Source organism: Halichoerus grypus, chromosome 12 (assembly GCF_964656455.1).
Source record: "Halichoerus grypus chromosome 12, mHalGry1.hap1.1, whole genome shotgun sequence".
Taxonomy (NCBI): domain Eukaryota; kingdom Metazoa; phylum Chordata; class Mammalia; order Carnivora; family Phocidae; genus Halichoerus; species Halichoerus grypus.
This window is the reverse complement of record NC_135723.1, coordinates 59,939,523-59,964,819: the sequence shown is the minus strand read 5'-3', so window position 1 is coordinate 59,964,819 and position 25,297 is coordinate 59,939,523. Positions and strand designations below refer to the sequence as shown.

Sequence of the window (25,297 nt, the reverse complement as noted above, 5' to 3'; positions counted from 1 at the left end):
CCGGTGACACGGAATCACCAAACAGCTGTTGGGAAAGGCATCTGGCACTCGGTGCAGGTCACCTCTGCCAGGGGGCTGTAGAAAATGAGGACCACTTTAAAAATCAGACTTGGTCTCTTTCTTCTCTTGTACGGAAAGGAAAGGCAAATACAAATATTAGTCATCTCGGTTCCAACCTCATTCTCCGGCTGGCTAATATGTCAAATGGTCTCAGCGGCAGACTTGAAAGAAAAAGTCTCCACAGACACCCTGAGTGGGGGTGGGGGGGGTGAGGGGGATGAGGAAGTAAGTGCCGTGACTTCGAAACGAAGGAGGAGGAACTAGGACAAAGCATGTGAGCTCCCTAAGTCAGAAACGGATGTTCGAAAACTGCACCGTGTCAACCATTTTACACTCACAGGGCATGGCTCTGTTGGAGTGGTATTTACTCTTTGATAAAAAGCCAGTAAGTCCAGGAGGATGAGCTGAATAAATCCCACAAAGCATCCAAACAAAGTGTTTTAGTGGCTAAGTCCCTTTCAAGCCATTCCCCCCAGGCACACAAAGCGCCATTCACACCCTCCCTGCTCACACCGACCGGTACACAGAGATCACAGACACCTCTGCACGCCCCCCCCCCCCCGCCCCCGTTCCCTCTGAGCTTCCCAGGCACCACTGCTTGGCATGTCCATGTGCAGGGTGACTGAGGCACAGACGTGCGATCTCAATACTCTTTACCACAACAAACTGCTGCCACAAGATTGAGGCCGGTCTGCTGTAGCGTCGTGAGACTGTCACACGGCAATAGACTTCAGGAGGGGCAAAATAGAGAATCTCAGGAAAGAGAAGGGTGTTTGGACAGTCCCATTGGTGTGGTAAGCAGACTGTTTTTCTGTAAAATGCACCAGCCCGTTGTATCAAGAGTGAGACCTTGGGAGCCTGAGTCTGTGCCTGTAAGCACTCCATTAGAAGAACGGCGCTAATGAGGTCAGAGCGGCTCCTCTCCCCTGCGATCACAGCCTGCACCCCTGGCCCTGGCCAGCTGTCTGGCAATATGCGCCTCTGCTTACAAGGGGGTCCAAAGGAGGGATTGTGTGTGTGGATCTGTGCAAATCCATCACCACGAATGGTCGATCAACTCTTATGTTCGCACTAGGTGGGCAAATCCGTGGCACCATCTTAACAATCGGAGGGCAGCAGGTAGCTCTACTTGGACATTAAATGTCTATAAAAGCTGGTGTTGGACCCTGTAGGCAATTCTAGCTACTGGTCAGAATAATGAGGCATTATTCACAAAGCCTGGGTTGCCCACTTTGTCTTAAACAAGCATGCATGTATGTGTGATTATGATACAAATGAAGACAAAAAAGTCTAGCAGAGATCAGGAACAAAAAACTAGGCTCCCTACCCCACTGTGCAGGAAAGAGATGCTCCTTCAGGAAGCAATGTCACTGCTGCGATGCTGTCTCTGTAGATGTGCAGTTTGAGTATCTGTCCCCAGGACCCTTTTGTGACCACTTATTTTAATCAACATCAGAAAGAATGTTCAAGGTGTGATTAGATGCTCTAGTGATGTGTGCATCTAATACCACCTACCTAGAATGAGCTTTAATTTTAATTTTTAATTTTTTGTTCTCCAGATCTTTATATGCAAACTGTGTGTGTGTGTGTATAATTCCAAAGTTTTCAAAAGGCCCAGTTTAGCACTGAGAAAATGAAGTCATGCATGACTTTTAGAGAGTGATGGAACGGAGTCGGGATTTCTTGTCCCCGTCCTGAATTCATTACTTCTCCACCACCCACGCCTGGGCTGTTATGAATAGCACTGGAAATGTTGGGAGGCCATTTTCAGGTGGACCAGCAGCACATGGCCACCACACTACACAGCACACTTTGGCAGACCATACCACAATACTACATTCTAGAGCGCTGCAGATGCCAGGCTTACCCTGGAAAGGACAGGAAGCCTGGGTCCACTGTGCCAACAAATCCAACAAAAGCCTCACATTCGTAAATCCTCTGGGAAAGTTCCTAAGCTCTGTGCATCACAAATCTTAGCAGGAGAAGCCAGGCAGGGGATGGGTTCTCTGAGAGCGGCTTTGATTCACAATGCCCGGTGCTGCATCATCTGTAGTCAATCAACCTGACATCGACTGCTTTTCTTCTTTGGGGATCTGACTGCTTACAGAGCCCAAATAAGCCCCCCACCCAAACATAAAACCACGGAAAAGGCGGGGTTCGGACAGCACCATGATCAACTTTCAAAGTTTTCATATAACAGACAGTGTGCTCTGCACATCACTCAGATCCCAGGGATGGCTGTGCCTGCGCCACACTAAATTCAAAATGTGAGGTTCACCCCGACTCCACGGAGAGAACTCCCCAATGAAGGGAGAGCTTGCAGGTGGGACTATCCCTTCTTCTAGCTCCAACACTGTCAAATGAAACAGCTCACATTCGCCTTCAGGGCAAAGGTCAAAATATCACCGACATACGCAACAGTCTGATTTTGCCAATGCGAGTGCATCTTGTTGGAAGAATTCGTGCCCAGAGGAGATGCTGAGGGTAAAGTCTCTCAGCATTCCATTTCACTCTAGAGCCAAATGAGACAACTGGGCTCATCACACAGAAGAGTCATAGGTTCAAACAGGCTAAAAATAGCCTCTAATATCCCAGAAAGCAAAAAACAAAGTGAAGCCCGGCAATGGTCCGGAAGAGACAGCGGCTGATATCCCGTCATATCTGGGGTGTGAGGATCACCCAGCCCAATATCAAGAAGCAAGCAGGTGACATTGTGCGTGGCTACCCAAGAGAACGGCCTGATTGCGTCTCCAGTCCAAACAGCTGGTGAGCCCCTCCGGGTGATCAAAACAGCCAGTTCCCAAAAATGTAAGAACGTGGTACAAGTCATTCAAGGGGGGAAAAGAACCCCACTATTTCCTAGGCCTTTGGGCTTTGGTGATAGTTGGGTAAAGAACAAAGAAAATGTCCTTTTAGGGGGTTCTGAGGCTAAAATCAGTAATTGCACCACAGGCTTGAGTTGACAGCCAACATGCTGGAAATATGGACAGGAGGAATGCTCGGAATGCCACTTCCTGGCCTCAGCCTTATCAATATGGAAATAACTTAACAGCACACAAATGCTGAAGCAGGGTTCCCAGAATAAATCATTCCCATACCTGCTCCGGACCATACTTAACGTTCACCTGGATTTATGAGACAATGGAGGCAGAGACTCTTGCAACTATTATATTATTTTCCTATTCTCTTTTTACAATGTCAATTTTTTTTTCCTCACATCTCTGCGAGGGGCCCAGGTAGGTAATTCTTAGCTACAGATGTGCATGGAGTCAAACATTTGGGCCAATTTTCCAAATGTGAGCGCTGTTTTCTGCCTAGAACGGAAGCTTCATCTTTAAGTCATTTTGGTTCAATCCAGCCCTGAAAACAGCTCTGTTTTCCTGCCTGCCTTTGGGAGCATTAATGCAGGGCCTCCCAGAGGACAGTATGAGCTTCCTCTGCACATGCAGAGGCCCCCTGTGCCCAGGTACACACCCGCCTCCCTGGGGCCTGTGTGGCGGGTGGCTGGGCCTGAATTACTCAGAGCTGGAAATGGATGCCTTCAGAGGAGAGCATCTATTCCCGTTGTGATTCCACTGGGTTCCTACCCTGAAATCCCAGCCTGGCTTGCCTGCCTCGGGACAGGTAAGGAGTGATTTTTAACTAGCTGAGAACCCAACCCAACTCAACCTGGAACGGAAAAATCAGCCTGTTGAGAAAGTCTCCTGCTGGGAAAAGCTGTCCTTTTCTGGGCCCTTAAAGCTGAGCTTCATAATCGCTTTATGGAGGAGCCTCCCAGCCAAATAATTCAATTGGACTAATTTTCAGCTACAGGAAGGCCGCCTGATGGGAAGACAGGCCAAACAAGTGGTCCTCACAGGCCGAGTCTGGGCTGATGGTAGTGCCTGGGGAGCTTTGGGGCTCCACTGTGTTTTGGGCTATTTTTGGTGTCCTTTCATCATCCCTTCAGAGCTTCCCCATCCCTGCTTTGGTCCTTTTAGATGCATTCCATGCACAGAATGTCATAGAATCAAGACTATGTTTAACAGCTCCCAACACACTCCTTTCTACACCTCTGACATCCCACACCAACCCCTCTCCCTCTTAACAATGACAATATCTGGAGGGACTTTGGACTGAACTACAAGTCAGAAGTAGAAGAGCTGCAAGAACAATTTTTTTGACTTGTAAACATCTTGGGTACTTTTTATGTATTAAAAAAATGCATTCAATGTTCCAAGACTTAATGCCAGGTATTTCATTAAAGTTAGATTAGCATTCCAAAACTTTCTTGGAATTCGCAGCAATAACCCAGGAGGAAGAGATGATAGTCTAGACTTGAGAGGACAGAAAGGGAAAATAAAAGGAAGGTAGGAAGTCTCTTTCCTTAGAAAGTTGCTGCGACCCAGTGAAGGGGGCAAAGGAGGGTGGGAAGGCAGAGCTGACTCCTGCGGTAGGTGAAACATGCCTCTGACTAGACTGGGCAGCGACTTGTCACAGGGAAGCTCTGAGCACAGTTTGGGGGCAGTTGGGAGTAGCAGAGGTGTATTAGATGGGAATGTGGATAGCAGCTGGAGATTAGAGGCTAATATTCAAGTCTGAAGAATAGAATATAGTTGAAGGAATCGTCCAGTGGAGGTGACTGTTATGTAGTCAGAATTTATGAGTTTTCTGAAGAGAAGATGTTAACAGAAACTACCTGGGAGTGGATAAAGCCAACAGACAAGGAGGCAGAGACAAAACAGGGAGCTAGGAGAAAAGCCCTACTGTTGGCCCTCCGTAGTGAGGGCCTAGCAACACTCTGTCTCTCTTGATAGTTTATCCCTCTGCACTACAGTGGAGAACATAGTACTGGTATAATCACCTATAATTATTCCCTGTGAACTAAAGGGACCGAAATCAAATGATCACTAATAACATGTTCAAAATGTCATGCGTGGGCCTGAATATACTTCATGAATATATAAGTACTTAGATCATTGCTATACCCTGTCACAACTGAACAGGAAATACTGGTGCGAGAAAATACTATTTTGTTCCGCAATATTCCCAACACAAGTAGCGGTTCTCAAAATCAATGCCCAGTTCTCTCTAGTACCCTTCCTGTTATATCTTAAACAGGGTCTGAGCCTCCCAATATCTTCCACTCTGTAGCTTCAAGTGGAAACATAAGTACCTCATATGAGACCACCCATCACAGCATGGAATGAGTGCAAACCCTCTCTCATTCAAACTTTAGCCTCTGGAAGCCTTGTGATCGGTTCTCCAAAAGACATCAGGCAAAGACCTCTATCTTGCCAGGACACATGTCATGGGATAGCAGATACCAATAAGACCTATGACAAAAAAACTTAAACACTTAATACTGAACTCAGAGAACAACACAACCTGCCACTCACAGGCTGAGACATTTATCTGCAATTCCCACCAATGCCACAACCCCCTTTCAATTCTGATTAGAACACTGGTTGGAGGCAGAGCCATGAACTGCCAAATAATTTAGCTTTAGGGATCAGATCCTCAGCTTTAAGAGATAACATATTTTTTTCCTCAGTGTGAAAGGTTGTGAGGACTCATCCATTTGAGTCCAAATTATCCAAACATACAAATTCTCCAAGGGAGGAGATGACCAAACCCCTGGTACCCCTCTTGGTCAGTATTCCTCCAAACCACAGGCCTTCCCTCATCATCCACATCAAAAGACTTGATAAAAGGTGCTCATTCTTTGCAAGGCAATAGACCATGCATTTTGCCACTTAGAGGATACCACTTAGAGGATACCACCAAAAAATTTTTTAAATAAAGCAAAAAAACCCTATGAGTTTTTTTAAAAAGATTTATTTATTTACTATTAGAGAGAGAGAGAGAAAGAAAGAAGGTGAGCAGGGGGAGGGGCAGAGGGAGAGAGAGAGAGAGAATCCTCAAGCAAACTCCCCGCTGAGCACGAAGCCTGATGCAGGGCTTGATCCCAGGACCCTGAGATCATGACCTGAGCCAAAACCAAGAGCCAGCTGCTTAACCAACTGAGCCACCCAGGTGCCCCGCCCCCAAAAAACCCTATGAGTGTTTATTTCCCACTCCATTTTAAAATTGAGGCAGAGCCTCAGATCACATCTTGATTCACTGACATATGGCAGTGGATACCAACTCTTAATAATCTCTGGTAAGATTGTACACATTAGGGGCGCCTGGGTGGCTCAGTCGTTGAGCGTCTGCCTTCGGTTCGGGTCATGATCCCAGGGTCCTGGGATCGAGCCCCGCGTCAGGCTCCCTGCTCCGCAGGAAGCCTGCTTCTCCCTCTCCCACTCCCCCTGCTTGTGTTCCCTCTCTCGCTGTCTCTCTCTGTCAAATAAATAAATAAAATCTTAAAAAAAAAAAAAGATTGTACACATTAACCCTAAATTCCAGAAACTAAAACACATGAAATAGCTTCTGATCTTTTCCACTGGTTTAGTCATTCCCATAAGTGGGATGCAAAGACCAAGCCAACTTCTCTTCCAGTGTCAAAGTCCACTCAAGCTGAGGGCATAATGTAAACCTAGGAGAAAGCTGGAAAAAAAAAAAAAGCTTACATTTGTCGTGTCCTGAGATGGGAGGACAAAAATAATCCTTGTAAGATAAAGGTTAGGTTTTCCAGTCATTGGGATGGGGGAAGAAATAGATTGTTATCTCTTCTAGCATTGCTAGTGGGTGTTTCCTTTCAGTCATGCTGATCAAAAACAAAACAAAACAAAACAAAACACGCAAAGATCAAAACCAGTTTCATCGTTTCATCTCCCAGGATTTAGCAAACATGATGACATTTTCAAAACCAGAATAAAATCAAGTTTTCAAGTTTCGGAGAGTCTTTTTCTCCAGACTTCTGCAAGAGGGAGGGACTGTTTTATGCAAATGTTGTAGAGGCCACACGCTAACAGAGCAGCTGTTGCGAGTTTGCTCCACTCCCTATCTTTTGTATCTTTTCTTTCCCATTCAGCGGTCGCTCATGCCTTCCCCAGAGGACGGCCATGCCAGCTAGGGGCTGATAGAGCTAAACTGTGTATGAAGGCAGAGGGCCTCCCTCTCTGCACCCTCTCTCCCCGAGTCACTGGTGGTGTCGAGTAACATGATTTCCAGGTACAGAGTTTAATCAGATTGAGCAGCCCCCGTTTCTGAGCTGAGGCTGACCTGGCCATGCCCTGTTCCGTGACTCCTATTGAGCTGGGATCCGAGATCTTAAGATTGTAGCTTGTCCCTTGTTTCCATGTGTTCAACAGTCAGTACCCTCTGGGAATAGACTGCACTTTTCATCATTTGGGTAGGAATTCTAGAGCATGGAAATGTCCTCATTTGCTATTGCTCCATCAGCATAATGAGTCAAATTTAGGTCCTATGGGAGAAGAGCAACACTCAGCACTTACACACAGTGCTTTTCATCCTCAAGGTCCTTAACCACGTTAGGCTGTAATGTTATATTTCTCTCAGCAAGACAAAGGAGTTCATTTCTAGTCCTCTCAACTGCCCTTCCTTTCTTACACACAGACACACAGACACACAGACACACACACACACACACACACACACACACACACACTCCCACACAACTGCTATCATATGATGAAGCTATATCCCACTTCCTGGACAAGAATTATTCCTTCTATTTTTAAAAAATCAAATGTAAAAGATCAATTCACCTTCCTCTTTTTCTCTTTTTAAAAATCTTTTTGGGGGCGCCTGGGTGGCTCAGTTAGTTAAGCAACTGCCTTCGGCTCAGGTCATGATCCTGGAGTCCCGGGATCGAGTCCCACATCGGGCTCCCTGCTCAGTGGGGAGTCTGCTTCTCCCTCTGATCCTCCCCCTCTCATGCTCTCTGTCTCCCATTCTCTCTCTCAGATAAATAAATAAAATCTTAAAAAAAAAAAAAAAATCTTTTTGTCTTTGTTTCTGTTTTTTTTTCCACTGACGTGGAACATGAAATCGGCATGCTGACTGCTGGTTATCGAAGTCCGCTGAGCATTACTACTAGTGCCCCCACACTTGACTTGATTCTTCATGCCTCAGGGTCTTCTGTGTCATCTCTGGCTACTGAGGAGAGTTGAATACTCTTGTCTTGGAGGTTCTGGAGGAGTCTGCCAAGTTCCATGCTTAGACCTCTTTCCAACTTCATCTCCATTCATTCCAGGCCCAGATGATTCCATCAAGTCTCATGTATTTAAACACCACCTATATGCCAGTGACTCCCAAATTTATATCTCCAGACAGATCACCTCTTCCTGATTTACAGACCATTATATCCATGTGCCCACTCAATATCTCCATGTAAGTAGAAAAACTGTCTCCACAGTTTTCCCCTCAAACCTGCTCCTCCCACAGGCAGCTCCAACCCTCTAGTTGCTTAGGCCAAATACCTGGTTCACTCTTGATTCCATCCTTTCTATTACTCCCCAGATCTAATTCATCAGTAAATCCTGTTGGCTCTATCTTCAAAAGAGACCCAGAATGTAACCACCATGTCCATCTCCACCTTGGACCAATCTGCCATCATCATCTATCCTAATTCTTCCATTAGCCTCTGGAACTGGTCTCTCTCTCTCTCTGCTACTGTCCCCCAACAATTTACTTTCAACTCAGCAGCCAAAGTGAACTTTCTAATATATTTAAATCAGATTCTATCACTCCTCTGCTTGAAATTGTTTATGGTTCCCCATCTCACTCAGAGGAAAATCTGAAGGCTGCAGGCCTTCCGGACTCTGCCCTCCCAGTCCCACTCTTTAGCATTATTACAAACCCTCCTCTTTGTGATTCCTCCAACCCACAGAGCATCCTCCAGCCCTAGGGCTTTGCACTTATTACTCTCTGCACTTGGAACACTCTTCTTCCCGATGTACACCTGCTCTGACACAGAGCTCTGTTCTCTTCCTTCTGGTCTCTGCTGCATGTCCACTTACTACCAATGTCCTCCCTGACCACCCCTCCCCCCAGCACTGCCTCTGCCCCTTCCCTGCTAGAACACACATCACCTTCTGACATGTTATATGTTTCATGGTTTTTACTTGCTTATTGTTTGTCTTGCCCACGAGAAGTAAGCTACCTAAAGGCAGGGTTTTGTTTTTAATGAGCTTTAGTCCACAGTATATTCATCAATGTCTCGGACAATGCCTGGCACATGACGAGCACTCAAAAATATTTACTGAATGAATAAATGATGAACACAAGTTTCCCACCTGTTTCAGGACATGGACTAGCCTGACTTCTAAGCCATAGGCAAATAGATTTGTGAGGCCTGCTAGTGATGGAAGGGAAAAACATCTCTTATTAAAGAGTTTTGAAACCACGAGCTTATATTTCTGTGGAAGATTGAGATATTAGGGCTTTTTCCATTGTCATGACCTGCCTCTAGCCTGTTCTCATTCTATACATACATTGGGATATACTGAATAAAGAGCTTGTATTCCTACTTTGCAAACAGGGGATGAATAAATGAAGCAGGAGCTGGGGGTGTCAGGGGATCAATTCTCTATTTGCTCCTGAATAGAATTTTCTAGACCAAACTGCAGCTAGAAAGTTAAAGGTGGAGGGAAGGATCGGCCCAATTTTTCCAGTATTTTTTTTGTATAAAGTACTTAGACTCAGAAGAAAAGAAATTAGAAGAAAGTTGGAGATGTAGAATTAAAAAGAAATAATTATCTGAATGCAGAGCAAAAGGAAGGAAGGAAGAAGATAACATTCAATAATAAAAAGGTATGCATTGAATAGAAAGCTTATATTCCTACTTTTCAAGTAGGGGATGAATAAACGAAGCAGGAGCAGGGGGTGGCAGTGTGCCAGGGATGCTGGTAGCTGGAGAAATGTGGTCAAAAGTTTGGATGAAAGTATGCTGGTAGATTGGAGAGTATCTCCCACCTTTAATTTACCCATTTGTGGCTTCCAAAGAAATGCTAGGCCGAAGCCACCAACACAGCCCATCTGGCTGCTGGAGAAGTCATCGTGCATTAGGTCTCAAGAAGCTATGGCCACCCAAGGCTGGATTTGGCTGCTCTGGTTTAAAAGAGGCAAGGGAGGAGGTGCCTGGGTGGCTCAGTCGTTAAGCGTCTGCCTTCGGTTCAGGTCATGATCCCAGGGTCCTGGGATCGAGCCCCGCATCGGACTCCCTGCTCGGTGGGAAGCCTGCTTCTCCCTCTCCCACTACCCCTGTTTGTGTTCCCTCTCTCGCTGTGTCTCTCTCTGTCAAATAAATAAATAAAATCTTAAAAAAAAAAAAGAGGCAAGGGAAGAGGATACCTCAACAGCCTGAATGCTGTCCAGCTTTCAGTGCGTGCAAGTAAAGTTGGAGTTTGAGAAGGTGATCTCCTGAGACGCCCAACCCAAAACCACAAGGGAAGCTGGCTATAGGATTCCCCACCCGAATACCCATCACAAAACTAGCACATGGCTAAAAGCAACATTCAGGTTAAAATTAACAACAACACAAGAAACAACGTGTTGGCGAGGATATGGAGAAAGGGGAACCCTCTTGCACAGTTGGTGGGAATGCAAACTGGTACAGCCACTCTGGAGAACAGTATGGAGGTTCCTAAAAAGCTAAAAATAGAACTACCCTATGATCCAGCAATTGCACTACTAGGTATTTACCCACAGGATACAAAAACACAGATTCGAAGGGGTACATGTACCCTGATGTTTATAGCAGCATTATCAACAATAGCCAAACTATGGAGAGAGCCCAAATGTCCATCAACTGATGAATGGATAAAGATGTGGTATGTGTGTGTGTATATATATATATAAATATATTTATATAAAATTTATATATTACATAAATGTATTTTATATATCTTATGGAGTATCACTCAGCCATCAAAAAGAATGAAATTTTGCCATTGGCAACAACATGGATGGAACTAGAGTATTATGCTAAGTGAAATAAATCAGAGAGAGACAAATACAATATGACCTCACTCATATGTGGAATTTAAGAAAGAAAAGAGATGAATATATGGAAAGGGGGAAAAGAAAAAAGGGAGAGAGGGAAACAAACCGTAAGAGACTCTCAATGATGAAGAACAGGCTGAGGGTTGATGGAGGGAGGTGGGTGGGGGATGGGCTAGATGGGTGATGGGTATTAAGGAGGGCACTTGTAATGAGCACTGGGTGTTGTATGTAAGTTATAAATCACTGAATTCTACTTCAGAAACCAATATTGCACTGTATATTAACTAAAATTTAAATTAAAAAAATAAATTAAAAACAAAAGCAAGATTCAAAGACACTTTTTAAAAATATTTTAAATATGTATTTAAAATATGTATTTCTACAACTGCAATTGTCCTTTTTCTCAAAGTTGTTTGCCTGATTATTTTAATTTATAAAGTTTATTTATACTCTTTCTCAACCCACAAGGACTCAAAAGTAATTCAGAAAAAAAAATGTATAGCATAAAAATGTTTTTTAAATTAAAAAAATCAGGACCAGAGGAAATATAAACTAGAACTGAAAGTCTAGTCTGGAGGGAAGTAAAATATGTTCATCACAGTGTTCTAAAAAGTTCTCAAAGTTAAGCAGTAAACTTGGCTTTCTGTTAACCGAGCAGTCAAAGCGAAAAGAGAAACAGAACCAGTTACATGATTCTCCTGTCCACACAGAGAAAATATTTCAGTTCCTTAGGGGAAGCAAACGATTTCCTGGAATTCAGATCTGCAAGAATTTCCTCCCATGGGGCTTCATATAGGAGTCATGAGTACTATGTAAAGGAGAACACCCCTACCATGGGGCTTCCTAAAGCTGTCCTTGGTAAATGTCTGTAGGAAAATTAAGGACACATACTTCAGTTAAAACCATTCTCTCAGAAATGAAGACAATATAAACCAATAGGAACTAGCATACACCTTTCTTACAGTTCAGTTTAATCTAAGAAACCAACCTTGACTATCTTGAGGAATGAACGAACTTATAATCCTTCAGTTTTTTCACAAATGCCACATTTACCAAGAGAGCTAAATGTAGAACTCAAACAGAGGAAATTTACTAGACGTTTTGGTTCTTCTTCACCCTTGTAATTCTCATTTTTGAAAAAATATGTTTCTATTGCAGTGAAATATAGAATGTATGCCTTCTTTTTTTTTTTTTTTTTTGAGTTAAATTTTTAGGTGCTCAGAACAGTGCCTGGCAAATAAGTGCTAAAAAAGTATTCATTTTAAAAGTGGGGGGTGGAAAGCCTTTCATGTCACTTGAGGGGTGGGGAAAGTGGTTGTGTAAATTAATTATACATAAATAAAATGAGCTGATTGAGATTTTATACCTCTCTTGTATCCTCCACCAATTATGATGATTTTTACGAAAGCAGCACAGACTCAGTGCAAGCCCTTGACTGTTTTAATGTGAGAATGTGACATGAAAAATCTGGTGGAGGGGGATTATTATAATTTCACGTAGAGGAGAATTCGAAAGTTTTGAGATATCAGAGCCTTTACAATATCTTCTCTGGATGGAACAGCTGGACCTTCAGAATCCATTACAACCTAGCCAGCCCTTCCTTTCAACCCATTTCCACATTTTAAGTCTCTGATCATGGAATGTGTCTAATTTGTTGTTTGGTACATTGTGGGCATTCAATAATGCTCTATCGTAACAATGGAAAAAATGCTAAAGAGCTTCATTATCACATTTACTTGTGACCCCGTTTCCTTTCCTTAATCTTGCAAAGTGATTTTTAAAATGCACGCATAACATTACGAGAAACTGAATATATTCTGGGGGCATGCATAAAGTGGATTTTCTACATTTGTAAGAACAAATAATCCACACGTATATTTAAACCATTTGTCTCAACAATAACAGATGTTCAATAATACGAATGGGAAGTAACTGAAACTGGCAGAGGTCTACCGGGAAGATTATGGAAATAGGACAGTGAGAACCTGGGACAAAATCAGATGAAACCCCCTCTCCTACTGCTACAATTATTCTTTGACTCTTGTCTTCTGCATGCAACACCCATGTAAGGCTTCCTACTAAATATTTAGCAAAGTAAAACAACTAGTTTTGAATACAAAGAGTCTGTGAGTTATCCAACTCAAGGTTCAAGAATCAGGTGTTTTGTTTTGGGGGTTTTTTTTTGCTTGAATTTCCTATTTCAGATGTCTGTTTCTGCCACGATGGATTCTACCACAATCAGGGATTCATCCTTTTTAAAAAAAAAAAAAAAAAAAAAAGACAAATACTTGCAAATGGATAAAATGCTGTTTTCGGGCCACATCCGCACAATCTGTAGGGCCAACAAAGTTCCCACACAGAAGATTCTCACGGGGGTTAGGGGAGGCACCTGCCAAGGAGTCCATTCAAGCAAACCTACCCGCTTGCTGCTCTCCTCCTCCTGAGCCTTCCTGAACTCATGCTCGAGGGAGCAGTCCAGCTCATTGAAGAGCCCCACTTCCTCACAGTTCTTCAGGAATCTCGTTGGGGTCGGAGTCTGATCTGAAAACAGAGACCGAGTGATCATACATGGGTTCTTCTCCTCAAAAGCCAGGGGCAAGCATGAGCTCAATTCACGAATACCCTCCCCTCGCCTTGATTAAGATGCCAACTGGTCATCCATAATCTTCCACCCTTTTAAATAAGATGACAATATGGAAGAAAATAAAACCACAAATCTCACAGGAGGAATACAATGTGTAGCGGGCTGCATATGTGAGGGTTTTCTAAACTTCCCCCTGTCAACTTTCTGGGGTCCCCATCACTTGAATATATATCGCAATGTGTGGAATTACTTTTTTTTCTCTAAACAGGAAAAAAGAATGATTTAGCTAAAATCAGGCCAAATAAAATCTGCTGAGCCAATGTTCAGCTTGACTTCAGGGGGCTGGGAGGAAAAAAAAGGTTTTATAAATGTTTATATCAAACAAAAAGAAACAAACAAGCACATTAATTCCTTTCTCTTAATGGAAAAGGAAAATACAGCAATTCTCTCTCTCATTTTGAGAATCACAGAGGATGATGAAAGTTTCCAAGTCAAACACATTCAGCTTTCATCCATTAAAAATATAATTATTAATTTTATTTTCCTTTGCTATAGCCAAAGGAATGTTCTGAGAAAACTCTTTAAAAGGAATAGAATTTCTTTCATATTGTTGACTGTCTAGCGAGCATACTACTTAGGAAACTTGAGGATCTGAAGCCACTATTTGTGGCTTAATATTTATGTAGCCTTTGCAGTTTACACAATGGTTTCACACACATTCTCTATAATCTAGATCTCACAAGAGCCTAGAAGGTAAATAGGGTAGAATTATACCTTTGTAACCACTAAGGACAGTCATCTTCCCTGGTAAAGATGTCCTGGAGTTGACATGAATAAAACTGTACACTGTCCCTTTCTCAGAAACAGAAGATGGCCATGCTAATTATTTTGTATATGAGGAAAATGAAAGTCCTGGGTGATTCAGAGTCTTGTTCAAGGTCTCCCAGGTAGATGTGATGACACCAGGATTATAACTAAGGCCCTGCTACCATTTTCAATATGCACATGTATTGTTCCCACCTAAGCCGACAGCACACACACTGCTAGAATGATGATGGCACTTGTCTATCTTGACCCACACTCAGTCTCCAAATCTCTTTCTGCTTAGTTCTCGAACACCTCACCACCAAGCAACTGAAGAGTGCCCTCAAGTTGAAATGAATGTGCCATTCCTGCATGCTCTTTATAAATTCCTGTATGACAAGAAACTAGAGTTGTATTTATTTTCCTAATTCATACAGAGAGCAGTTAATCCCAGTAAATCATCCATTGAGATTCAAAGAAATAGCTTAATACTCATGAAGCTGAAAACAGCTTGATATCCCCATATATTCAGCCCTTCTAGGGCAAGGTCTCCTGATGCCCTATGGCAAGGGGCTTTTCTACCTGTTAAGCACCCAGCTGGTTGACTTGGATTTCAAGGCAGCAAAAATCCCCTTCTCCATTCTTTCCCATTTTTAGCCCAACCTCCAAGATACTGAGCTCTCTTTTGAAGCATACAGAGAGCCTACTGCAGATGGTCATAAATGGACATTACAGATAAAAGCCATGCAAAAGTTGGGTTTGATTGAAAATGGTTTTTTTTTTTTTCTAAGATTTTATTTATTTATTTGAGAGACAATGAGAGAGAGCACATGAGACGGGGGAGGGTCAGAGGGAGAAGCAGACTCCCTGCCGAGCAGGGAGCCCGATGCGGGACTCGATCCATGGACTCCAGGATCATGACCTGAGCCGAAGGCAGTCGCTTAACCAACTGAGCCACCCAGGTGCCCCTGATTGAAAATGGTTTTATTAGCACATTAATTTATTAAGATTCACACATATACACCTATGTCCCGATACACATATAACACGTATATGTATATATACACATATACGTATATGTAGTGTGTCATATGTTTATAAAAGAAAAAATTAGTATTTACGAGCACTTTGCAGCTTACAAACATTTTCACCTACACTGTCTGGAATCTAGATCTCACAAGATCCTACGAGGCAAGTAGGTGCACATTATTTTAGAAATGGAGAGATAAGTACCTTGCATAAGGTCACAATTTGCAAATATTTTATCACTATTAAGTCCTCTTTTATGTTCAAACATAACCCCTTCTCAATCTAAATCCTGTGCTTTGCCCAGACTCTCCTCTGGGTCTGAAGGACTCTTACGTATGTAAAAGACAATGCTGACAACCCAGAAATCTAGACTTGAGAACTGTGTGATTTGGGGGAAATTACCTACATTCTCTGGACCTCATGTTCCTCATCTTTCAAATAAAGTTCTAAAGTTACATGGTTCTGTGAATCCTAAAATCACCACCGTAATGGGTTCTCTTCAAGTCACTGTCAGTAGGTCAAAGAAACATGACCATTTAAAGGACAGCTTAATGGCAACATCTGGAACAGCTGGCTAGACACCAGAAATTAGGCCAGAAGTAAAGGCCAGATAGACAGATAAAGAAGTTTCCTGAACAGAAAGTGTAAATAGACAAGACCTGACAGTGGAAATAAAGGGGTGTGTGTGTGTGTGTGTGTGTGTACATATTCTTCCATTTATTGGGTGCTTATTGTCAGGGATAGTGCTAAGTGCTTTGTATGATGTGCCATCTCATTAATTTTTACACTAACATTTGGTAAAAAAATCATTTCCCCCTTCTACTTACGAGGAAACTAAAACTCGCCCCAGGCCCCATTTAGAAACTGAGTCACATAACTGTATCGGTAATTGACAATCCTAACCATCCCTGGTTCTTTTAAAGTATCTTGGAATCACTTAGATCCCTCCTATAATAGAACCATGTTACAATCCTACAGACCTTCTACTATCTTGCAGGCCATTTTGTGAGTAAAAAACCTGAGAAAACAGGGGCGCCTGGGTGGCTCAGTTGTTAAGCATCTGCCTTCAGCTCAGGTCATGATCCCAGGGTCCTGGGATTGAGTCCCACATCGGGCTCCCTGCCCGGCGGGAGGCCTGCTTCTCCCTCTCCCACTCCTGCTGCTTGTGTTCCTGCTCTCACTATCTCTGTCTCTGTCAAATAAATAAATAAAATCTTTAAAAAAAAAAAACCTGAGAAAACAACACAGGACGGAACTTAAGTATTAGATCATTCGTCATCAATAGGAATTTAGTTTGCCAGGTTTTAATTTTTCTTCTGTTCCTCTGTATTTCTCTATTGGAGATTTACAAGTTGAGGGCCATGATTCCAGGTAGAGAGAACAGTAATCCTAGCGGGATCCATATGACTCCTGAACTCTGAGATGAGGTCATGAGATGGGCCATCAAACTGAATTCAGACTGGCATTTGGAGGCCAAGCCCCAAGAAAGTTGAGAAATGTCTTCTGTCTTCCCTCAGCAAAATCATCCCTGGATTCCAGCATGCGCACATATACACATGTACATCAGCAAAGGAGGTGGAAGGAACACGGCATAGGGATAGTACCGGCAACTTCCACCACCAGGAGCCTCTCTGCAGCAACAGGGAAACAAAAGGTATGAAGCAAGGGGAGCCATGGGCCCTAAAGAGAGTTGGTTCCCTCCTATCTTTAGAGCAGAAGACCCAGATGGAGGAGCACAGCGTTGTTATGAAATGTGACTTTCTTTGCTGTGTGATATAATGAGGGAAAAGCAAAACTGATATCTATATCCACATTTGGAAGAGATAAGGCATGCTGTTCCTAATTTTTAATTCATTTTCTTCTTGTGAATGAGCTATTCTTTCCAGTTACAACAGGAACCAGAAAATGGAGCTTAACTTTTATTTTAACATTTATAGAATTAATACAAGGTCTCTAGCTGTCTTTGATCCCACATGGTACCAGTTCCAAGTAAGCCAGGAAATGTGCAAATCTTCAAAAAGGGGACAGCTAAATCTATCAGCAGCTTAAATAAAAGAGTCAGTTTCTCAGCCACACGAATGCTTTGTCAAATAAGTATTCCAGCTGAAATTAGACCTGAAGTAGGTGAGTAATATCCATGGCCATAAATTAAAGTTCTGATAAACCACACCTTCTTTAGAACCAAGGGCATGCACCAGCTACAGCAGGAGCAATTTCTATGTCGTGAATAACAGTGGCTGGTGCTCCGTTGGTGGATAATATCTAAGGTGTGTTCAGGAGTAACAGGCCGCACTCCAAGGACTTCCAGGAACTGGCTCCAATGGGAACTCAGAGTGGAGATGCTCGTTGGAGGACTTCTGCTCACCTTTCTTTCAGTGTTTCCACTTGAGTGAGGACCATCTGAATGCAAGAAAGAAATAACCCCAAATCTCAACTAAACTCAAAGTTAATAACTTTTGAGTTTGGGCTTTACTTGAGTTGAAAGTACTTTGTTGTTATTACCTTTGCAAATCTGAATTGTCCCTGCATAAACACCCGTGGGCTGCTTTCTCCCAGGGAGTTTGCAAGAGCACAACAGCTTCTCAGGACACCCAGACAGCTGGGACCCGTGCAAGTAAGGCATCCTAGCCACTTTTACCTGTCTCTATTATATGTCCTTAGGATTTCTTTACCACTTGGACAAGACTGGCACCAAAAGGGATTAAAAAAAAATCCCTTGTAAAATTTGTCATATTTCAATATCTGGCTCCCTTCCTGGAATGGTGAGTCTGTGCCTTGAAAAAAGGAGTACCTTTTCATGGAATTGCTCCTTCTGTAAATAGCTAGGTAGACGATTCTTGCCATGCAGAGACCCTATTTGTATATCTACCCGAAAGAGTGCCACAGCTTGACATTATGATTTAGAAATTCACCCCTCAGCTATGTGACCGGAAATCCTGCACCCCACTACATCTGGGAAGGACCACAAGTATAGGGCTACAACTGTTAGAGGAAAAAAAAGAAACTCACTACAGTCCATAGTCTGCCTAGCATCAAGTGCTTCAGCCCCAGCAAGTATGATTATTCCAAAGTCTAAATGACAAGCACAAAGCTAAAGCCTGAAACCTGATTCTTCTTTTAAAAAGTGTTTAGTCTGCTCTACATTTAATAATAGGTTGCTACCTTATTCGGTTTCAGAGCTGCATTTGAGCTACATGTTTGTCTATGTTTCATTTTCCTCGATGATAAAAAGGCAAGGCAACAAGTCATCAATTAAAAAAAAAAAGTAAAAGCAGAGTTCCCATAATATACCAGAGAAGAAGAATGCAAACTTCCGAAGTAAAATCTTCTTTCCAGTTGGTCTAATGTTCTCAATGGTATCACTAAAGGACTATGAGAAGTAATTTTACATCATTTTGTATTAAATTGACAGTGACTGGGAATACTATAAAAGCCCCACTAATTCAATACCAGTTATAAGACAGATCAGTTTGAATTGGTGACCATTCTAATTATAGGGTATTTTTTTTAAAGGTAATGCATTTTTATTATTTGCATGACTCAGATGCAACCAACAAAATGCAGCTTAATGGAATCCCTCAAGAATGCTGCTCAAATCAATAGAGAAAAGTATTGGGATTAGCATATCTATTTTAGTAAGAGTTGGGGTTCTCAGAAAAGGCATTTTTCTCAGACATTTTAATATTCCTTTTATAGTTATATTTATCCTGTGAATTTTTCAGCAAATGCTTTCTTGAAAATACTCTTACTTAGTTCCTATCCCTGTGTGAATTTGAATAAAGTCTTAATCAGGAGAGTCTACATTAAGCGAATTTTAAAATATACAATCCTTTATAAGAGCCATTACAATCAGTAAAAACTAACAGAATTCCATGGAATTTTAGACAGGCTCCTTTACAATAAATGTGCCTTTTATTGAATGTGAATACACAAAGGAGCCATAGGGTCCTCTCCATAACACTGATGTTACTATTTCCCTGCATCTGTCCCAAGAGGCAGTGCTGCCATGGGACAAACCAAGGCAACTCCAGGTTTTTAAACAATAGTTGTGGAATGCTTAAGAGTTGCCCGTGGCATGGGTAATCGAGGTCCCTGAGAGATGAGACACACTGGCAGAACTCTAGAATCCACTTACTGTCAAGATGGAGAGCTGGCAGACTAGATGCCCTTAGGAGGGTCTTGAGTCAACTAGAAAATGCTCTGACAAGGGCATCTCCTATGACACATGGCTCCAGAAGACACAGATCCAGATTTAAATTAACCAAGTAAACAATCCACCCCTAGTCACTGTCAGCCATGGCCTAGCCAGAGTGTTCCAACAGCAATCAAGCCACAATTTTAATTCACGTTAGAGGAGCTGAGCTGGTGGAAAGGGTTATGAACACTGAGATCATGTCTCTGTAGGCTAGGTGAACAGAAGGGATCCAAGGTGAGTCTCTTATCAAGCCCTGCCCTGGAGTGTGGAAGCTAAAGCTTCACATTTCCACTTAGTCACTAATTGCCTGAGGTCTACACTCTTCGTCAAAAAGGATTGGCCTCCAGATGGAAGAGACTGAAAGCCAGCTTTTCCTATACAAAAAGTACTGCAGATCAAGGCCTCTGAGGTGTTCAGGTAAATTATTCAAAATTCAATTTTGCTTGACCAGCTAGAAACCTGAATGAATGAGAAGTCGACAATTCCTATAAATGTCGATTGCCACTTGTCAGAAGGGAGGGAGAAATCTGATTTAAAAACACATTCTTTGGGGCACCTGGGTGGCTCAGTCCGTTAAGTGGCTCAGGTCATGATCCCAGAGTCCCATATCGGGCTCCCTCCTCAGCAGAGAGCCTGCTTCTCCTTCTGCCCGCCGCTCCCCCTGCTTGTGCACGCTCTTGCTCTCTCTCTTTCTCTCTGACAAATAAATAAAATCTTTTAAAATAAATAAATAGGGGCACCTGGGTGGCTCAGTCGTTAAGCATCTGCCTTCGGCTCAGTCATGATCCCAGGGTCCTGGGATCGAGCCCCACATGGGGCTCCCTGCTCAGTGGGAAGCCTGCTTCTCCCTCTCCCACTCCCCCTGCTTGTGTCCCCTCTCACTGCGTCTCTCTCTGTCAAATAAATAAATACAATCTTTAAAATAAATAAATAAATAAATAAATAAATAAAAAATAAATAAACAAACACACTCTTTGTTCCTCTATATGCTAATGTGTCAGTATAATCTCCTTCTGAAAACTTTTGACTATTTTCTCCATTTGATGACTATTGAAGAAATAAGCCAGTAACAGAAGAAAAAACAGTTCACAGATGTATATCCAAACATAAATCTAACACCAAGACATGTTCTCAGTACATGGAGCTCACCAAATCTAGATGTACAATGAGAAAATTATAGACAGACAGGAGCTTTGGACAAACTGTTTATCCTCCCGATCTTGTTTCCTCATATGAAAAGAGTGGCCAGGATTAAATGACATAATGTATATAAAACAGGAGGCACAATTATAGGCATAAGATAAGGCAATAAATGGTAGCTACTGTTATTATCATGCTGCACCTTGGTGCGTGCCATTTCCACCACCCTCTGTTCCATAAAGACCTGATTAATTTCAATAGTGAGAAGTTACTGTATACTTTCGCCATCAATGGAAGAGGAGGTAAATATGGTCCCTGTATATATATGTGTGTGTGTGTGCGTGTGTGTGTGTGTGTGTGTGTGTGTGTGAGTGAGAGAGAGAGAGAGAGAGAGATTTACTTATTCAGTCAGGATATATATATATATATATAGTCCAAAAATAATGTGGAGTGAGATATGTCACCTTTTCTCTGACTTCCCCTTTAAAATGCCCACAGATTAGGGGCATCTGGGTGGTTCAGTTGGTTAAGTATCCAATTCAGTTTCAGCTCAGGTCATGATCTCAGGTTGTGAGATCAAACCTTATGTCAGGGGCTCTCTCTCCTTCTCCCTCTGCTCCTCCCTGCCCTCTCTCTCTAAAAAAATTAAAAATGATAAAACAATCAAAAAATAGAATGTCCATGGATTATTAAGTAGGTTTGTAGCAAATAGCCATGAGCTAATGGCTCTGGGTTCTGAGATTATCTGATTAATCATGATCAATCTCTTGAAAAAAAAGGTTCTACTCCATCGAACAACATTCTTGCTTTCTCCATGGCAAGCATTAGGTTTAGAGCCTGGAACTAGAGAAAGTCCCTAATTCTAGACTTAATCCAGGGACACAGTTGGGTTCTGAGGGACTATGTTGTCAAGAGGGGCAACTTCAGCCCCTCTTCCCACACCTCGGCTGGTGCCTGTCCTCATTGCCCTCCAAGCACACACCAGTTGCCTTCAGCATTAATTGGGCTGTGATGTCTGGTGTGAATTATTAGGCATTTGAAGGCATGGTTTCATGCATCTCCTTCTCAGGCTTCCCACCTGAGGTGCTGATTGGGTTTTACCTTTTGAGGAAAGGTGCACAACACTCTTGAACTTCACTTCCTTTTCATGAAGCAAAATTCATCATCTTCTAGGTCAATATTTCCACCATACACCCCCAACACACATACACGGACACACATTCTTCTCATTTGGATTATTTGCTTGTCTGGCTATAAATAAAACTGCACTTTGATTCCCATTCTGTTTTTTTCCTGTACAGAACCTGGGAACTGTGTCAATAAGTGGGGGTGGGGATTTCTCATAGGGCAAGATGTGGGAATTCCTGAATACCTAGCCATAATACCATTAAAATAAACCCAAACACCATACTCTTTAACTCTAATACTAAAATTTGATCATACTTCTCAAACCAAACAGATCTTTTGTCATATAATAGCTGATAATTTTGCAATCTGTGTGTGAAAGTATATTGTCCTCAATGGGTTCCCATTTCAAACTTGGCACCTAAAAGCTCTGATATCACAACTTCCCTCACCATGAAATTATCTTCAATCACAACAAGAACAGCTGAAGGGAAAGACTCAAGTCCATCACCATATCGGGACTCTGGAAATGTACCACCAGGACCAAATAAGAATGGAAGGACCAAGGTGGGAGCGGCTAGAAGTCTTTGCCCTCAGAATCCACCATCACCACCCCATTCATGTCCCAATTAGTACTGTCCCTTTGGAATGAGGTTTTATTTTACTGTCTATCCATAAGAGCAGACTCATCTTAAAACATCATGACTGTCACTTTTACTACTCTGCCTTATGGCATGTCAAAGATCATTTACAATCATTTTGAGTTATAAATTGTACCTGGTCTAAATAAAATGGACTTTATGGCAAAGCTAGGAAATTATTTCAGATCTTACAACTCTTTGGACACTTACCTTCGAAAAGTCTATCTCTGGCATCTTAATAATTTCCCTGACTGTAATATTTGCAATTAATGTAGGACGAAGTAATTTTCCAAAATACAAGTTAACCAGATATCCTGAAATTAGTAATGAACACACCTACCATATTTCCTCTTCACAATATGTGTCAAACTCCAGTGCGTCTGGAATTAAATTTTGTGTCATTGAATATTGCTTGGAAAAAAAAAAAGTGGCCCAAGAGGGGCTTGAAGATTTTTGCCCTGCTGATGAGTGCTGATTTCAGATTTAATTTATGCAATTTTTATTATTTCTGTTACTATATCTCAAGCTGTAGGAAATCATTCATCCTAAAGATAGGCCACAAAATAAGCTTAAGGTACATTCGGAAATAAAATTCTAACAGATATTTTAGTAGACTTTGGAGCCTTTGATAAATTCAAATCTAAATAAATCAAGATATAAGACAAGTAAAACTTCAGTCACATTTGCAATCACAATCTAATATGTTAAAACTAACATGAGGTTTGAGATAAATACATTTAAGTCTTTCTTGGGAAAAAAAAAAAAACAACAAAGCAAAAATACCCAACAGACAGCCTATTAGAATGCAGTGTGGACAACACGGGCCTATGACATATAAGTGGACCTCAGTCCCCTAAATGCAAAGTAATGAGCTAAACTGGATAGCTCTGTTTCTGTTCCAGCAAGAAAATTCTGTGACACGGCAAGCATGCGAAGTGGAGAGTAAGTTTAAAAACATAGCACCTAATTTCACTTGGAGTAAGAAACGGCCTCATACTAGCTGCAACACAAACCCTGAGAAAGCAGAAGAAAATACGCCAATATTTTATTCATGCTATTTTCCCTCATATTTATTTCTCCCTTCATTTTCTTATTCCAAGTTTGACATAATAAAAATTAGAGAGCCCTTCCTCTCAGTGACTTTCCACCTGGCACTGCCAGTTATTGGCAGCAGTGGCCTCAAGCTAACAAAGATCTGGCGAGAACAACTGAAAACCTGCAAGAGCTTAATCAAAAGCCTGTTTATAGGCAACATATAGAAGTGTTCACACATCCTGAATTCCTTTTTTTCAGACCTTTGAATGGGGCTCCCTGTAGGGCCATCCCAGCCGTGTCCCTGAAAGATACTACCTGGTACTTACCACTAAGCAGTAATATCTCCACATCATTTAACACCCACCTCCCACTCTCCTACCACCAAGGAGCCTATTTTCGGAATTTGATTTGGGAAAAATAAAAGGCGAACTTATAAATTGAAATACTGGGAACCCTGCTACTTGCATACATATCTGCTCATTGTTTAACTATGAAATTACAGCGTATAATAAATGACAGAACAAACTAAATGATAAAACCAAAAGAACAGACCATCCTTCCTAACCCTTCTGGGCTTTTATAATTCTTACAGATTGAAGTTTCTGCATCTCTCTTTCTCGACTTAAGGGAAGATAAAACTACTTCTGAAGAGCCAACTAGTTCAATCAAAACGAACAGGCTGAGAGAGAGGTGGTAGGTGGCGGGGGAGGCAAGGAAAGAGGCTGCCTTTGAACTAGAGATTCTTCCAAGCCACAACACATCTGCACCATTAACAAGTCACGGGCGGGTTTGTGAAGACGTGTGGATGGCTCTGTCCCCAGGAGTATGAGATCGTGCCTGTCAACTGCTGAAGCCTGACAATGCAGCTGCCGTGCAAGTCGGGGGGCTAGCACTCAGCATCAAGGACCCTCATCTTTGCCCTGTGTGGTCAGCCTGGGAAAGCTGCTCCGTCCCCTTTGGCCCCTTCTTCTCTATCAGTAAAATATGAGTTGTAATAATAACCTGCCTGACAACACTCTTACAGGATTTACTAATAATAGGGATAATAAAATACTTGTAAAATTTAAGTGCCATAGAAATGCTAAATTATATGAGCCGGGCCTGCCAGGGCAGTCCGTTTCTCTTCTGATATCATTTAAAGCATGTTTATGGGAGTATTATCTCTCTCGTGATGCCAAGGAGACAGTGGCTTCAATGAAATATTTCTAGCCTAAGAAGGGTAACAGGAAAGGCTTCAGTTACCCTGCCAGGGATTAGGAAACACTTTCACTTACATTCTTTCACTGGATCCTTACAATGAGCCCATGGAATAAACTGGGCAGACAAAATCATTCCCATTTTACAGAAAAAGGAACTGAGGCCCAAAAGGGTTCACTAACATGGCTCAAGGTCATCTGGCAGAGAGCCCATGCTAGAGTTCAAGTTTCCCCACTCCTGGCCCTGCCCTCTGTTTTAATTCACTGCACCACCTATCAAAATGGGAAGGAATGGCAATTACTTGATGGATTAATTGTGATGTTTATTTATTTCTGCTCACATCTGCTGAGCAAGGGCTATGATTCCATGCATTATCATCTCATTTAATCTCTCACTTAGGAGGAAGGTGCTATTTCTTTAAAAAAATTTCACTGATCACCTCCGTGAGAGAGAGGGAGAGAGAGAGAGAGAGAGAGAGAGAGAGAGCTCCTTCTACTAAAGCCACCTAGCATTTTCCTTACAATACTCATGTGAAACATCTTAGACAGTCCTCTAGTTTAGCTACATTTTCACATGTACACTATAGTGTGGTGTCCT

The 25,297-nt window shown here is 42.2% G+C and overlaps 1 protein-coding gene across 4 annotated transcripts in view; it reads right to left on the bottom strand.

The window, feature by feature from the left end:
• The window catches only part of CREB5 (cAMP responsive element binding protein 5), a 389,578-nt gene that overhangs the window by 289,260 nt on the left and 75,021 nt on the right, over positions 1-25,297 (bottom strand). For all 4 annotated transcript variants that reach the window (XM_078059403.1, XM_078059405.1, XM_036074491.2 and 1 more), the window contains one exon: positions 13,370-13,491. In XM_078059403.1, coding sequence (XP_077915529.1) covers positions 13,370-13,491 — 122 coding nt within the window. The remainder of the gene's footprint in view (positions 1-13,369; positions 13,492-25,297) is intronic.